This window comes from Rhinolophus sinicus, linkage group LG06 (genome assembly GCF_036562045.2).
Source record: "Rhinolophus sinicus isolate RSC01 linkage group LG06, ASM3656204v1, whole genome shotgun sequence".
NCBI classification, from domain to species: Eukaryota; Metazoa; Chordata; class Mammalia; order Chiroptera; family Rhinolophidae; genus Rhinolophus; species Rhinolophus sinicus.
The window spans coordinates 93,464,097-93,478,495 of record NC_133756.1 but is presented as its reverse complement, the minus strand read 5'-3'; the positions used below and the strand labels follow the sequence as shown (position 1 = coordinate 93,478,495).

Here is a 14,399-nt window from a genome sequence, read left to right as displayed (position 1 = left end):
CATATGGATACTCATTTAACTCTAATATCTGTATGCAAATGGGCACATTTTCAGAACTGGACTACATTACGAGGTCTGACTACAGACCATTACAAGGTCTGACTACTAATTGGACTACATTACAATTAAGTTCGTGAACTCACCAACATGTGCTTACATTGGCAGCACTGTACAAACAGCTCAGTAAGGTTTCATAACGTTGGTAATTCAGTGTCTCACAGCTGTGTTTGTGTCGACATCTTGCCGAGTGGTGTTCATTATTGTTGTTTCATGTTTTTCTGTACTGTCATGAGAATGTCTGAGTTTGAATTAGAGCAATGAACAAACGCTAAATTTCTTGTTTAAACTTGGCAAAAGTGGAAGTGAAATCAGAGACACGTTAGTCCAAGTTTATGGGCATAATGCATTGAAGAAAATGGCAGTGTACAAATGGATTAAACATTTTTCTGAGGGGAGAGAATACATCACTAATGAGAGGTCAGGGCAGCCAGTAATGAGCAGAACTGATGAAAACATTGCAAAAATTTGTTGAATTATGCACCAAGATCGTCGGCTGACTGTGAGAAGCATAGCAGATCAAGTAAACATCAATAGAGAAACAGGAAAATCTTAACTGAAAATCTTGGCGTGAAAAGGTGTGTGCAAAAATGGTCCCAAACGAGCTCACCGATAGAAAAAGCAAAAGAGAGCCAAAGTTTGCCAAGACCTTTTGGAGAGGCAAGACAATGTTTTGGGCCATGTTATCACTGATGATGAAACCTGGGTGTACCAATATGACCCTGAAACAGAGAGTCAGAGTGCACAATGGAAGTCAGCCAATTCTCCACTACCTAAAAAGTTCTGTCAGTACACATTAAGAGTTAAAATGATGTTGCTAATCTTTTCTGATATCAGAGGGATTATTCATTATGAATTTGTACCAGCTGGACAACCAGTTAACCAAGTTTACTATTTGTAAGTGCTGAAAAGGCTGCATGAAAAAGTTAAACAATCTGAACTTTTCACCAATAATTCATGGTTCTTGCATCACGACAATGCACCAGCTCACACGACACTGTCTGTAAGGGAGTTTTTAGCCAGTCAACAAATAACTGTATTGAAACACCCTCCCTACTCACCTGATCTGGCCCCCAATCACTTCTTTCTTTACCCAAAGATAAAGGAAATATTGAAAGGAAGACATTTTGATGACATTCAGGACATCAAGGGTAATACAATGACAGCTCTGATGGCCATTCCAGAAAAAGAGTTCCAAAATTTCTTTGAAGAATGGATTAGACACTGGCATTGGTGCATAGCTTCCCAAGGTGAGTACTTCGAAGGTGATATAGCGATATCCAGCAATGAGGTATATAGCACTTTTTCTAGGATGAGTTCACGAACTTAATTGTCAGACCTCATATACTTTTACAAACACCCAGTATTAAAAGTTTCTTAAAACAAACACAATAGTTTTATTGAAATGGAGTTTTATAATTGCATTAATAACACTGTGACCTTGAGGGAACACTTGGAGATTCAAATTTTACATTTAAAAAAGTAAATAACAAAGAAATCGGTAATAACTTCATGAAATATTTTATGGAATGCTTTCACTAGCACAATTAATTTGATAGTGACATTAGTTTCATCAAAATTAACCTTAACAACCATATTGAGTTTCAATCAAGATGTCATGGTAACCAAATGGGAGAAGTTTTTTGCAAACAACTCCTCCGATAAGGGGCTAATATCCAAAATATATAAGGAACTCATACAACTCAACAACAACAACAAAAAATCCAATTAAGGAATGGGCAGAGGACCTGAAGAGATATTTTGCCAAAGAGGACATACAAATGGCCAATAGACATATGAAAAAATGCTTAACATCACTAATCATCAGAGAAATGCAAATGAAAACCACAATGAGATATCACCTCACCCCAGTCAGAATGGCTATCATCAACAAGACAATTAGTAACAAGTGTTGGAGAGGCTGTGAAGAAAAGGGAACCCTCCTACACTGTTGGTGGGAATGCAGACTGGTGCAGCCACAATGAAAGGCAGTGTGGAGGGTCCTCAAAAAATTAAGAATAGAATTACCATACGACCCTGCAATCCCTTTCTTGGGTATCTACCCAAAAAATCTGAAAACATTTATCCATAAAGACATATGTGCTTCAACATTCATTGCAGCTTTATTTATGGTGACCAAGACATGGAAACAACCAAAATGTCCTTCGATACATGAATGGATAAAGAAGTCGTGATACATATACACAATGGAATACTATTCAGCCATAAGAAAAGATGAAATAGTACCATTTGCGACAACATGGATGGATCTCATTATAATGCTAAGCGAAATAAGTCAGACAGAACAAGTAGAGACCCATATGATTTTACTGATATTTGATATATAAAACTGAAAACAACAAAAGAACAAGACAAACAAATGAAGAAACAAAAACTCATAGACACAGACAATAGTTTAGTGGTTACCAGAGGGTAAGAGGAGAGGGAGTGGTAGATGAGGGTAAAGGGAATCAAATATATGGTGATAGAAAGAGAATTGACTCTGGATGGTGAACACACAATGTGATTTATAGATGATGTAATACAGAATTGTACACCTGAAATCTATGTAACTTCACTAACATAAAGTTAAATTTTAATTTAAAAAAAAAAAAAGATGTCAGTGGTACATAGTATAGATTGTTGATTCAGAAAGCAAAGCAGACACTGATTTACTGAGTTGTTGCCATATTGTAAATGTTTGATTAAAAACAAGAAATAGCTTGATTTGACTTTTCATCCTGATAATAAAAACGTGGCCCAAATTTATTAAAAATATAAAATTGTAGGCAAATGTTTCTATATCCATTATAATTTTCAGGAAAAGTTATTCTAATTAAAAATACAAGTAGTTTTTGGTTTTACTATCTTAATTCCAATTCAGAAAACTCCCCTACATTAGCCCCTGCATCAGCAAAAGCCATCCCATACTGAGTCACATATAGTTTATGAGATAGTCCTATAGGATTTTGTGACTCTTTCTAGAAGAGAAGAGCTTGGATACGCATATAGGTAAATCTAAGTAGTAATTCAAAAGCTTTTTCACCAGAGTTGACCTCATTCTATGATTTAAAGTTTGATATCCTTATACAGAGAAGGCAGTTGATTGTATGTCCTGAGCAGTGTCAGGAGAGATGTTAACTAAACTTGACCATAAAGCAGCATTGGCCAGCTATTGTGAAGGAAGAAACATTGCTCATTATCATAATCTTTTTAGCGATTGTGACATTTGGACTAGATCTGCCGGAGACTGTTGGGGAGGGGCTGCTGAGGGGAAGGGACTTCACTTCCTTGTGAACTTGCAATTAAAGCAGCCAGCGTATTCCAGCATAAACAGCAGAAGCCACAGCATTCCTTGGAAATACCCCTAGTACCTAGGAGTCCTTCACCACCAAAGATAATTCTGGGTCAAAAATGAATCCTTAATAGGGGAATAAAATTAAGCCAAACAGAATAGAAGTCAGTATTCATTATATTATAGAACATATCATAGAAAAGAATGTCAGACAGAACAAAGCTCTACCAGTTAATAGCTAAGTAACCTTGGCCAAGAACTTAATTTCTCTATCATCAGTTTCCTTTATATAAAATGAAGATAATAAAATTAACACCATGTGCATGACGCTCTTAATACAGTATCTGCTTTTCATTGGGCAGGCTTTCAATAATTGTTAGTTATTTTTATTATTATCTTTGTTATCATTAGGCTTGATCAAACAGGGGACTAATTTTTTAAAAGCAAGGATTTTTACGCTTGCCATTCAAGTCAGTCTAACTCTTATTGAGCTTATTCTTTCCTTTGTGTGAGAAAAAGAAACCTACGGAAACAAAAATAAATAAGAACACACCTCATACTTAAAGAGGACTAGACAAGTAAACTAACAATTAAAACTATTATAATTCAATATCCTTGAGATCAGTAACTGTGACTCACTGTATACTTACGTAGCACTTCCCATACAGTTAGTGCTTACTTGATTAATAATTAATTAAATGAGACATGAGCTGTAATTACTGTACAAACAGATAGCTAGGGAAATATAAAGAAGAAAGACAAAAATTTAACATGAGACAAAGAAGTCTTTTAAAATGGCCTAAAGCTAAAGCTGAGGCTGAGAGTAAGATTGGAAGTTGCAAATGAGGATGAAGAATACAGACTTTCTTAGCACAAGGAGCAGCCATTGCAATTAAGGCAAGACAAAACTTGATTTACTCAGTGAACTACCAAGCTTTAATATGACTTGAGTGATGCATACCTAAGAGAGACAGTCAAAGATTGGTTTGGGAAGATAAGCGTCCCTCTCACCATCACTTCCAGCCAATTCTGTCCTGTTCTTTCTTCATTTTTCTTCATAGCACTGACCACCTCTTTTCTTTATACTACAAGTGTATTTGTTTATTGTCTGCCTCAGCCACCGGAGTGTAAGCTTCATGAAAGTAGGCACATTTTACTGTTTTTATTATGTCTACATCTGAAGGTCCTAGAGCAATGGCCTGGCATATAGTAGACACTCAATAGATACTCACTGAATGAAAATTGAAGGAATGAGTAAGTGGGGACTTGCTTGTGAAAGATCTTAAATATAAGATTTAGAAAGAAATATCAGGATTGACTTGGGATGGAAGTGGAGAAGAATGATAAGTCTGAGAATATCTCTGGGGTTTCTGACTAATGTTTTTGAGGACATGGCTAATAACGGCATATGAAATTCAAGAATAAAAGCTAAGTTTTTGTTTTCATTTTTGATAGGGTGTGGGGTGTTGAGTGAGTTACACACTCTGACTCTCCCAGAGTTGTAGGAAGGAATTCCCTTACCTACTGAGAATTCACCAAGTATTTCCCTCCAATGGACAACAGCATTCTGCGTTCACTCTACCATGGGGAATAAAGCTGATTTTTATTAACAGTTATAGATCAGATTACTATAAAATGTGATCTATAACTAAAATCCTACATTAATCATCCTTTTTGCATAGAAGTCAAAAGTGGATGTTTTAAGTAATTCAAATATCCTGACCCACAACCATATAGTTGAAGTGAGAAACACAGTTCTTACAGTTGAAAGTAACTAAGTCTACCACCGAACCCATCATTTGTCATCTGGCATGCTGTTCAAGAAATCAATCTTTATTTAGATGATCACCTCAGAGTCATTTCCCCACTAAAGAAATTTAATAGTGAGTAATCAAACGTGTTCACTCTCACAGTCATTGACATGAGTTTACAATTACTTCTTGGAATTGAGCTAGCCTCAGTGGGATATCAAAATTAGGCTAATCATATGGTGAATACTTACTTCATCCTGTGTTTTTTCCTGCTTGGAAAAGAAATTGTCTCAGTAATTGTGTGCAAAATCCTTTTACCAGAATCACCACAAGAAAATTATGTACTGCTACTCATTTTCTAAAGAAAAGACATAAGTAACATTTTAAAATATCACTTTCAAATCAACCAAAATGAGTGGTTTTGGCTTTGTGTATAAAAGCCAGATCCAAATTAATATTATTTACAGTACACAGTTTGGCATGTGAATACAACAAACTGATATTTAATATGTTGTGTAACACTTCTGTGTGTTTTGTTGCCAGTGATTTCTTTCATGATTAATTAATGAGCTCTATTGGACCCAAACTTCAACATAGGGTAGAATAAATTAATTGGTCTTTTAAGAACCAGAATTCTATGGAGAGTATTGGCTATCCTGCACCCTCAACCAATGAACCAACATTTCCAGGTTAGCAGATGATTTGTTTTTATGAACTAAAAGTATTTCTGTTTTAATCATTTATAATAGAGTTCTTTCTAAAATCAATTTTACACTTCCTTTAGTTCTTAGTGTTTCTGAGGCTTATTTTAGCCTTTAGACTCAAGATGGTTGCTAAGCAGATTGATAATGAAAACTCTAGAGCAATTTCCAGGGAAACCCTAAGGACTTGCTGAGGTGTGCTGAGGTCTTGGTTCCTATAGCTCATGACCTACCTCTGCCCTGGTTTGCGTTTATCCACCAAATTCAGGGGGGTGGGGGTGGGGGGCGTGCGGGGAGGAGCGTCTAAATGTATAAATTAAATAGGCTCAAGTCACTGTAATCCCACTGAATATTATTTACCATCAATTCAGAAGCTATCTCTAGGTTGAAACATAAGACATTATTGAAATTTGAGTATTTTAGACTAACAAAAGTGGCAATCTCATAAGGTTCCACCTGATACAATTGAGAATCTCCTGGCTCTTGTACAAATAAGTACAGAATGAGGGAACAAGTATAGAATTTAGAGAAATGCAGTTAACATTCTCCTTTCTTTCCCTTTTTTTTTTCTGAATTAATCTAGATTAGAGGAGTTATTACACCTGTATTAATTTTAGTAGCCTCTTATTTGGATTATTCCCTTTCTTCCTTCTCTTTCTACTTGAATCTATCTTTTCCATTAATATTATGAAAGCTAATATTATGAAAGCAATTTTATAAGTTTTTCTCTTCTCTGCTCTAAAGCTTCCAGTATTTTCCTGTTGCCAATGGAATACAATTGAACTTTCAGTATTTAATTATCCAAAAATATTCATTGAGTGCTTTTCAGTTGCCTGGAACTCTTCTAGCATAGTGAACAAAACAAAATCTCTCTTCATGAGATTACATTATAGTGGGAGAAATAGACAATAAACAAGATAGAAGAATAAAATATATAGTACATTACATAGTGGTGTTAGGAAGAAAATAAAGCAGAGTAGGAAAATAGGAAATCTCAGGACAAGGGAGTTGAAATTTTAGAGAAATTAACCTAGGATGGCCTCATTGAAGAGAGGGCATTTGGGTAAAGACCAGAAAGAAGTGAAAAGATGAGCCTGGAAGACCCACCTTGGGGAGATCATTCCAGGGAAAAAAACCTGAAGTGGGAGCACACCTGGCAGGTTGTCACAACTGCAAAGAGGTCAGTTTGCTTGTGATGTTTGAGAGTGAGAGAGCAGTGGATGAGGTCAGAGGTTTGGGGCCACGGTGGCCACTGTAAAAAAGCAATGAGAGAATGTAGATTGTTATGATTGTTTGCTTGCAGTTTGGCTATTCATTGTCTGAGGGGGCAAAGGCAGAGCAAGGAAACCTGTAAGGAGATAATTGCAATAATCCAGACAAGAGGCAATGGTGGTCTGGACCTGGATAGTGGCAGTGGACATAGGGTGAAATGGCCAGATTCTTGATATATTTTTAAGATAACACTGACAGGCCATGCTAAAATATGAGGTTTATTTGTGAGAAGAGGTGATGACAATTGTTACTTTAAAGACCTTCGCAACACAGCCTCAACCTTCCTTTCCAATTTCATCTCCTACTCGCCCTGTTGGCTAAAATGTGGTAAAAAAAAAAAAAAAGTCCCTAGATTTGAGCAAGGAACGGACTGAGTTCAAATTGTAGCACTGTCACTTATTATGGTTATGATTTGATATAAATCACATAACCTATCTTTATCTCTGTTTCTTTACCTATACAGTGGGGATAATAATACCTACTTCCCAGGGCTCTCATGAGATCCAGTGATATTATAAAATGATAATAAAGCATAATATAGTGAATCCACTACTTCTATTATCTCCCTTCTTCATTACCTAAATATGTTCTCCTAACTGGGTTCTCCATTTCTTGTGTTAACTTCATTCATTGTATTTTCCACACCTCAGCTAAATGATCCCTCTAAAACACATTCAAACTTGTCACTCTCTTGACAAAATTCTCCAACATGGTAGAGAAGGTCCTTGTGATATGTCCCTTGCCTGCTTACGTCTCCAGCTTTTGAATCTCTTTCCAGAGGCCACACAAATTCTCTACATACCTTCTTTGTTCTTCCAAACATACAAGATAAACTAAAGTATTTGAAGTACCCAAATGTGACCTGCTATGCTTCTTCTTACTTCTGACCTTTTAAACATCCTGATTCCTCTTTACAAATTTCCTGTTAATTTATTCATGCATTCAAATAACTCTTTGCTGAGCATCTACTGGACTAAGTGCTGAGCGCAGAAACAGAACCTACTTTTATGGAACCTACAATGTAGTGGGGAGAAAAGACACTAATCAGATTGTTATGCATAACTAGAAACTGGTCAAAATCTCTGAAAGAAATACATAGAAAATTACAAGAGCTTAGATGATTGGAGAAATGATCTAGTCAGAGTGTAAGTGACGTCTGAGATAACATCCAAAAGAAGGCAAAAAATGGAGGGAAACGATCTTTTAAAGGGAGTAGTATCATGTACAGAGGCACATGGGTGGAGTTACGTGGGAACTTCTCGAACGTCTGACAAAGCCAGTTTTGCTGGACGTTAGAAAGCAAGGAGGATTGTGATACAAAATGAGTCTCGAAAGAGAGGCAGGGGACAAGCATACCAGATTTTGGTGTGTATCATAAAAGAATAAGAAAACATTGAAGGCTTCTTGTAAGGAAGTGCCATAGAGTTTCTGTCTACAAAGATCAATCTAGTTGCTATGTGAGCAAGTGAATATATGAATTAATGGGCCTATCAATTCTTTATAACTGAAATAAAATTCTCTAGTAAACCAGTTTCTAGAAAAACTCAAGAGAAATAAGGAAAAATAGTATTAGGGCACATCTGGGAGGAGGTGTTTAGTGCTTTGAACCTGTGGCAAGTTGTTGAAATTACTTGCCATATGCCTGTAGTAATAAGGGTTAGGTTCAGTTGCAACTGACAGAAAACTTGGAAGATTTAAGTATCAAATTCCCCTGTAAGGTGTCATCTGAATTAAATATATACACTGCAATGTAGGAGTCAGGGGACACTAAATGTTACTGCTGGAAAATATGAGAGGCCTTAGGGGAGTGTTAGGACCCAGAAGGACCATCTTTGAAGATGGATTTTCTATTTTTACTGTTGATTGTTTGTAGAAAAGGGAAAACTCAAGACATTGCATCTTATCTTAAGTTATGGCCAAACTGTATCAGTTGGAAGACCGTTGCTCACTTTCTCTATGCCCTTCTTGAACTATGGCATAAATAAATGCTAGAGTCATAACTGCAGCTCGTTTAACCAAGCTACAACGTCGGTTACTCCAGTGTGTTGAGACCATGGAGTCCAGACTGCAGCCTTTGAACATGTTATTTTGGTACCTAAGCTGCTTTGGAAAGGATCCCAACTAAATCTGCTCTATGGTTCTAGCATGGTGGCCTTAAATGCCGTGGGGATTACAGAACCTATTCCTCTCTGTAACTGAATTATACATACACAGCATGAAGTTCTCTTCCAGACATACACTTCTCGTCAAATCCACTAGTTTGCGATGCTGGTAATTGTGCCAGACCAGATAAATCAATGGTGTAGTAGTGGGTACCTGCATAGCAATTTATAAGGTTAATGACAGAGGCTTTATTTTGAGTAAGTATAAACTGCTGCCACCTCCCTTTGTCACTTCTCCTTTTTGAAACTTTACAGCTCCTCAGGGGACCTACCCAGTCCTCTCATTACCAAACCAGTCCCCATGACCTAGATGTTTCTCTATCCCATATTCGTCATAGTGGCGTGCCCTTCATCTCATTACTTCATTACCCTGATGATATTCCTTGATAAATTCGACATTCTCACTTCTTCTCATTTTCTCTTCAATTTCTCTCTCCTCTGAAATATGATTTCTATACCCAGCATTCTATTGATACTGTGCTGGTTGATTGCACTGATCACCTTCTAATTCAAAAGCACTATGAACACTTTTCTGTCATCTAAACGAACATAGTGGTGGTCTCATTACAGCAAATGGATAACACTTTTTTGTTAAAATTATATCCACCCTGACATAAATTTCTCCCTGTTCTCCTCCTGTCCCTCTGTGTACAGATAGTAGAATCAAGCAACTCTTGCAAAAGAGAACATCAAATAAATAAGCCCAGCTTGTGTTGATAGTAGTAGCCACATCTCTGGATGGTATAACTCATCCAAAATAGGTCATTATCCTGGATTATATAATAACGCTGATGTATAAGGGTGCAGTAGCTCAAGTCTGCTTACATCACTATGATTCTATTTAGCATAACTGATATCATTACATGACATAACATTTTTTAAAATACTTGTACATATAATTGATAGTGTTCTTTAATAACTATGAAAAAGCTCTTAATTACTTATTGTAATCCAACAATGTGATCTTGTCCACAGTATGCCCTCATTACTATTCTAATAAAATAATTTTGGTTCTTTTGAAGTTATTTATATAATACTGTGTAATTTGCATAATGGTTAGTTACGTATCAGTTTTACTAGCTAGTTAATTCCTTGTAGAGATAGTAATGATGTCTTGGCATACCTTTAAAAATCTTGGATGTAGTAGCTTTTCAATAAATTATATTGAATTAAAATGTTAAACAGCCTTTTTTTAAGTAGAAGACTTAAAAGATCCTTTACAGTAGTTAATTTCCCGATAGTCTTATGATATTCACCTAAAACTATTCACTTTTGGTCAACAATATTACATTACAGATTTTCTAATAACTAGAAGATACAAATCATAGCCAGATGTAGAATTAGTAGTATAATTTGACTTGTGATTTTCCAGTTTATATAACAGCTAAGTTACGTAATCATAGATTCAGCATCAGTATTTTCTCTGATTTACAATGTATTCCCAACTATCTTAGCAAATGAATGAGACACACACATCTGAGTAGCAATGAATAAGAAAGCATATGAAAATCAAACACAGCTGATTAAAGAATTTAACTTTTCAACCAAGCTTTGAAACGATAACTGTGTATCGTTTGTACTGCATTGAAAGCATGCCAGTAATTTCTGATTATGATTAATGGTTGCTTTTAGGCAGCCAACTTTCTTTGCCATTTAACAAAGATTTTGTCCTAGAGTTTTGTCTTATTTCAGAACATTTGTAAATCTTAAAAATCAGGTAGCAAAATGTTGAATTTATAATTTTGCTTTATGGTTGTAAAAGTCCTGTAGGCAACAAAATAACAACCTGGATGCCTAATACTGACATAACACCTGATAACCACATGATGCAAAAAAAAAAGGAAGCAATATCTAAACAACTGTGCCAAGCTGTGAATAGATCTCAGGGAGCAGGACGACTACTATTTCAATGTGTGTGGTCAATATTTACCATTTTTACAACATGTGAAAAATCAAACAGAGTGAAAGTATATAAATTATTTGGGTGTAACAATAAGTAAAAGGAGAAAAAGGAATAGTAAGATGTCTACTGGTATTTTTAAAAAGAACACGTTCATAGGTGTCAAAAATGAATAAGAGGAACATTGCTTCACTTACTATCAGAGAGCAAGCCCCAGTAACATAATAAATGAGACATAAACATGTATATTAAGGTGGGACTCAAATAATCATGTTACACAAGCAGCAAATAGGAAACAAGGGAGAGTACTAGATTTGGGGTGGGGGGTGGGGGTAACCTAGGTAAGATTCAAAAAGATAATTACAAGCATACATTACAAAAGGAAAGACTAAATGGAGCAACAGATATACCAGAATAATTATATAGTAATTAACATGCCTTCCTTCTTCCTCTGGGGAAGTTTTTTTTTTTCTTTCCGTTTAGATAGAAATGAATCTTGACTGCCACAGTATTTCATTTGGCAGGATATCAGGTAATTTATGTTTCAAATATGATCTCATCATCAGTTCCATCTGTTGATATTAACTGAACACCCATAATTTTTGAAACTCTGACTTGTAGAAAACATACCTAAAAATCAAAATCTTTGAGAGATTCACATACCAATGAAAACTGAATAAGTGTGTTCTTACCTTATACATATCATATATTTGTTTTAAGTCTTCACTTTTAATCCTCCCAGCTCTTCACTCTAACTTCACAGATGGGGGTGGAGGGGGAGAAACTATAGGCAGCTGCCATATTGAGCCTAAGAAAGTGTCAGACCCTCTTAAAGAAGACTAGCAAATTTTTTTATGCTGAGCCACAGATGGGAAGTAACTGGTTAACAGACTCTGAACCTAATGAGTTCCTGTTTGGGCTATTCATAGATTCAAAGAATCTACTCTCTTTCTCTCACATTCCATTTTAAAACTGAAGGCTGGAAAAAGCAAGAGTTCAAGACAATGATAGCATGAAGACATACTCTAAGTGCTGGATTCACACATTTGCCCCTTTGTCCTTAACCCAGATACCAAGACCCATGACTTCGCTTCCACATGCAGAAGAGACCAAGTACAGGGTAAAGACCATTCAATCCTCTCTGGAAACCTGTCTCCAGCTAAAAAATGCCCCTCCTTCTTCAGCAATCTTAGATGTGCCTTCTCAATCTTCAATAACTAATTCAAGTTGTTTCTCTTTTATGGTAATTTTCCTTATCTCATCCAGATGGATTTAACCAAACCTTCCCTTGGACCAGCACCTTACATTGAATACAGTTATGATTATGCTTTTTAAAACTAATTTGCCTTTGTGTATTTGATTCTTTGTCTCCTCTACTAGATTGTGAGATTGAGTGCCCAGTCCCTCACTTATTGGGTTATTCAGTTCACGTCCATCCACATCACTCCCTTGTCAAAAGAGGAAGAAGAACTAAATGATGCCTTCTCCATTTATAATAATGGGTCCTCAATAAATACTGTTACACTCTTGTTGTTTGTTTTACAGCTTATCTTCCATAGTTGAACCAAAAATTGTTGTTTCTACCTTGCTCAATGGGAGAGTCAAAACAGTTATTCAAAACTAACTCTGTCTACTGCATAAAATTAACAGTTTATAAAATCGTTATTCACTACAGGTGGTGCTGGATTTGGTTTTGGGCTTATCTCATCAAAAATGTGTCTAGAGCAATGTAATAGTGTTCAGTAGAAAGATTTTGAGAGCTTACTTAAGGTATGATATTGCTACTTCATCTAAGCAATATTTTAAAGGATATTGTTGCTCTAAGGAAAGAAAACAAAAACAAATGATTTGGAAATAACCACTCAGATTTTTAAATTTCTAAGCATCCATTGCATATTTTGGAACATAAAAATGTTGATGCAGAATAGTGCCTGTCTGTTATTAAAGGGGAGAAAAGAATGTTTTTAGTAACCCGTCTGGATTTTTTTTTCTCCCACTAGGATATTCAATACTTCAAGCTATTATGGAAAAAGCAGGACAAAATGGTTGGCATGTCAGTGCTATATGTGTGGAAAATTTTAATGATGTCAGCTATAGACAACTTCTAGAAGAACTTGATAGAAGACAAGAGAAGAAATTTGTAATAGACTGTGAAATAGAGAGGCTTCAAAACATATTAGAACAGGTAAGTCCTGGATTTTATATTATTTACCCAGACCTTCTACAAAAAAGTTGACCTTTGATTTACTTGTCCCCATCAATGTCTTCCTCCAACCACCTAGTTTGAAGTGTGGAGTTTGGGAATTTTCATTCAATCATTTATCTCCAAAACAAAAATCATAATCCTCTATCACCAAAGACCATTTTGGTTCTTAGGTCTCCATGCAATTAGTAGCACCAATTCTCACACATTTTTAAGACATACAATAGAAAGGACCTTTTATGAATCATCAAGATTTCTTGGCCCCTTATTTTCATAAACATTAATTTGGAAGATTAATGCCATCAAAAATATTGGAAAATTTTAATATTTGTGACCATGTGTTTTTTTCTAACCTTTAGAGAAATAGCTATATGAGAAATAGCAACATGAATTAGTACAGCAATGAAATAAAAGAAAATTAAGTGGCATACTGGGTGTAGCCTATTTTCTTCTAGATTTTGTAAGTAAATATATTATTACGACAGGAAAGGTGATTTTCAACACTTCGCACAAAGGAAGAATCCTTGAACTAAGCTTTCAATAAATATTTGTTGATTTGATTTGAAAGAAAAGATAAAATAGAGCTTTGTCATTGTGTTAAATGATAGGAAAATATCCTCAAATGATGGATAACATTTGCTTTCTCCCTAAACTGCATCTCATGATAAAGCTTTGAAAGTGTGTATTTGGCCAAAATTGCAGTGAATGAATGCCATCTAGCGGTTTTAGAAATGTTTGCCCATATTTATCTACAATATGTTATGTTGTCTAGACAATATCACAGCATGATGTTTCGTTGGTTAGTTTGCTACATATAGTTTATCTATATAAACATATGATTTGATTTGTAGTAGTAAATTTACCAATGTGCAGATTTATTTGTAAAGAAAACTTAAATACTCAACTATAAAAATCAAAATGAACATGTTTCAGAGATTCCTCCTTAATATAGAAGGTCACTGAACCAGATGCCTTAAGTTCCTTCCTCGACTATATTAGAATTTGTAAAAGGTAAAGGTAAAAAAGGATATGGTACTTCTTTTAAAGGTCTAGTGAAG

At 35.5% G+C, this 14,399-nt stretch overlaps 1 protein-coding gene across 11 annotated transcripts in view; it reads left to right on the top strand.

Annotated features, from left to right (window-relative positions):
- Window positions 1-14,399, top strand: part of GRIA4 (glutamate ionotropic receptor AMPA type subunit 4) — a 377,366-nt gene that overhangs the window by 249,194 nt on the left and 113,773 nt on the right. For all 11 annotated transcript variants that reach the window (XR_012497413.1, XM_074335543.1, XM_074335547.1 and 8 more), the window contains exon 5: window positions 13,139-13,323. Coding sequence is in view for 10 of the 11 variants with exons in the window: in XM_074335543.1 (XP_074191644.1) it covers window positions 13,139-13,323 (185 nt within the window). In the remaining variant the exon portion in view is untranslated. The remainder of the gene's footprint in view (window positions 1-13,138; window positions 13,324-14,399) is intronic.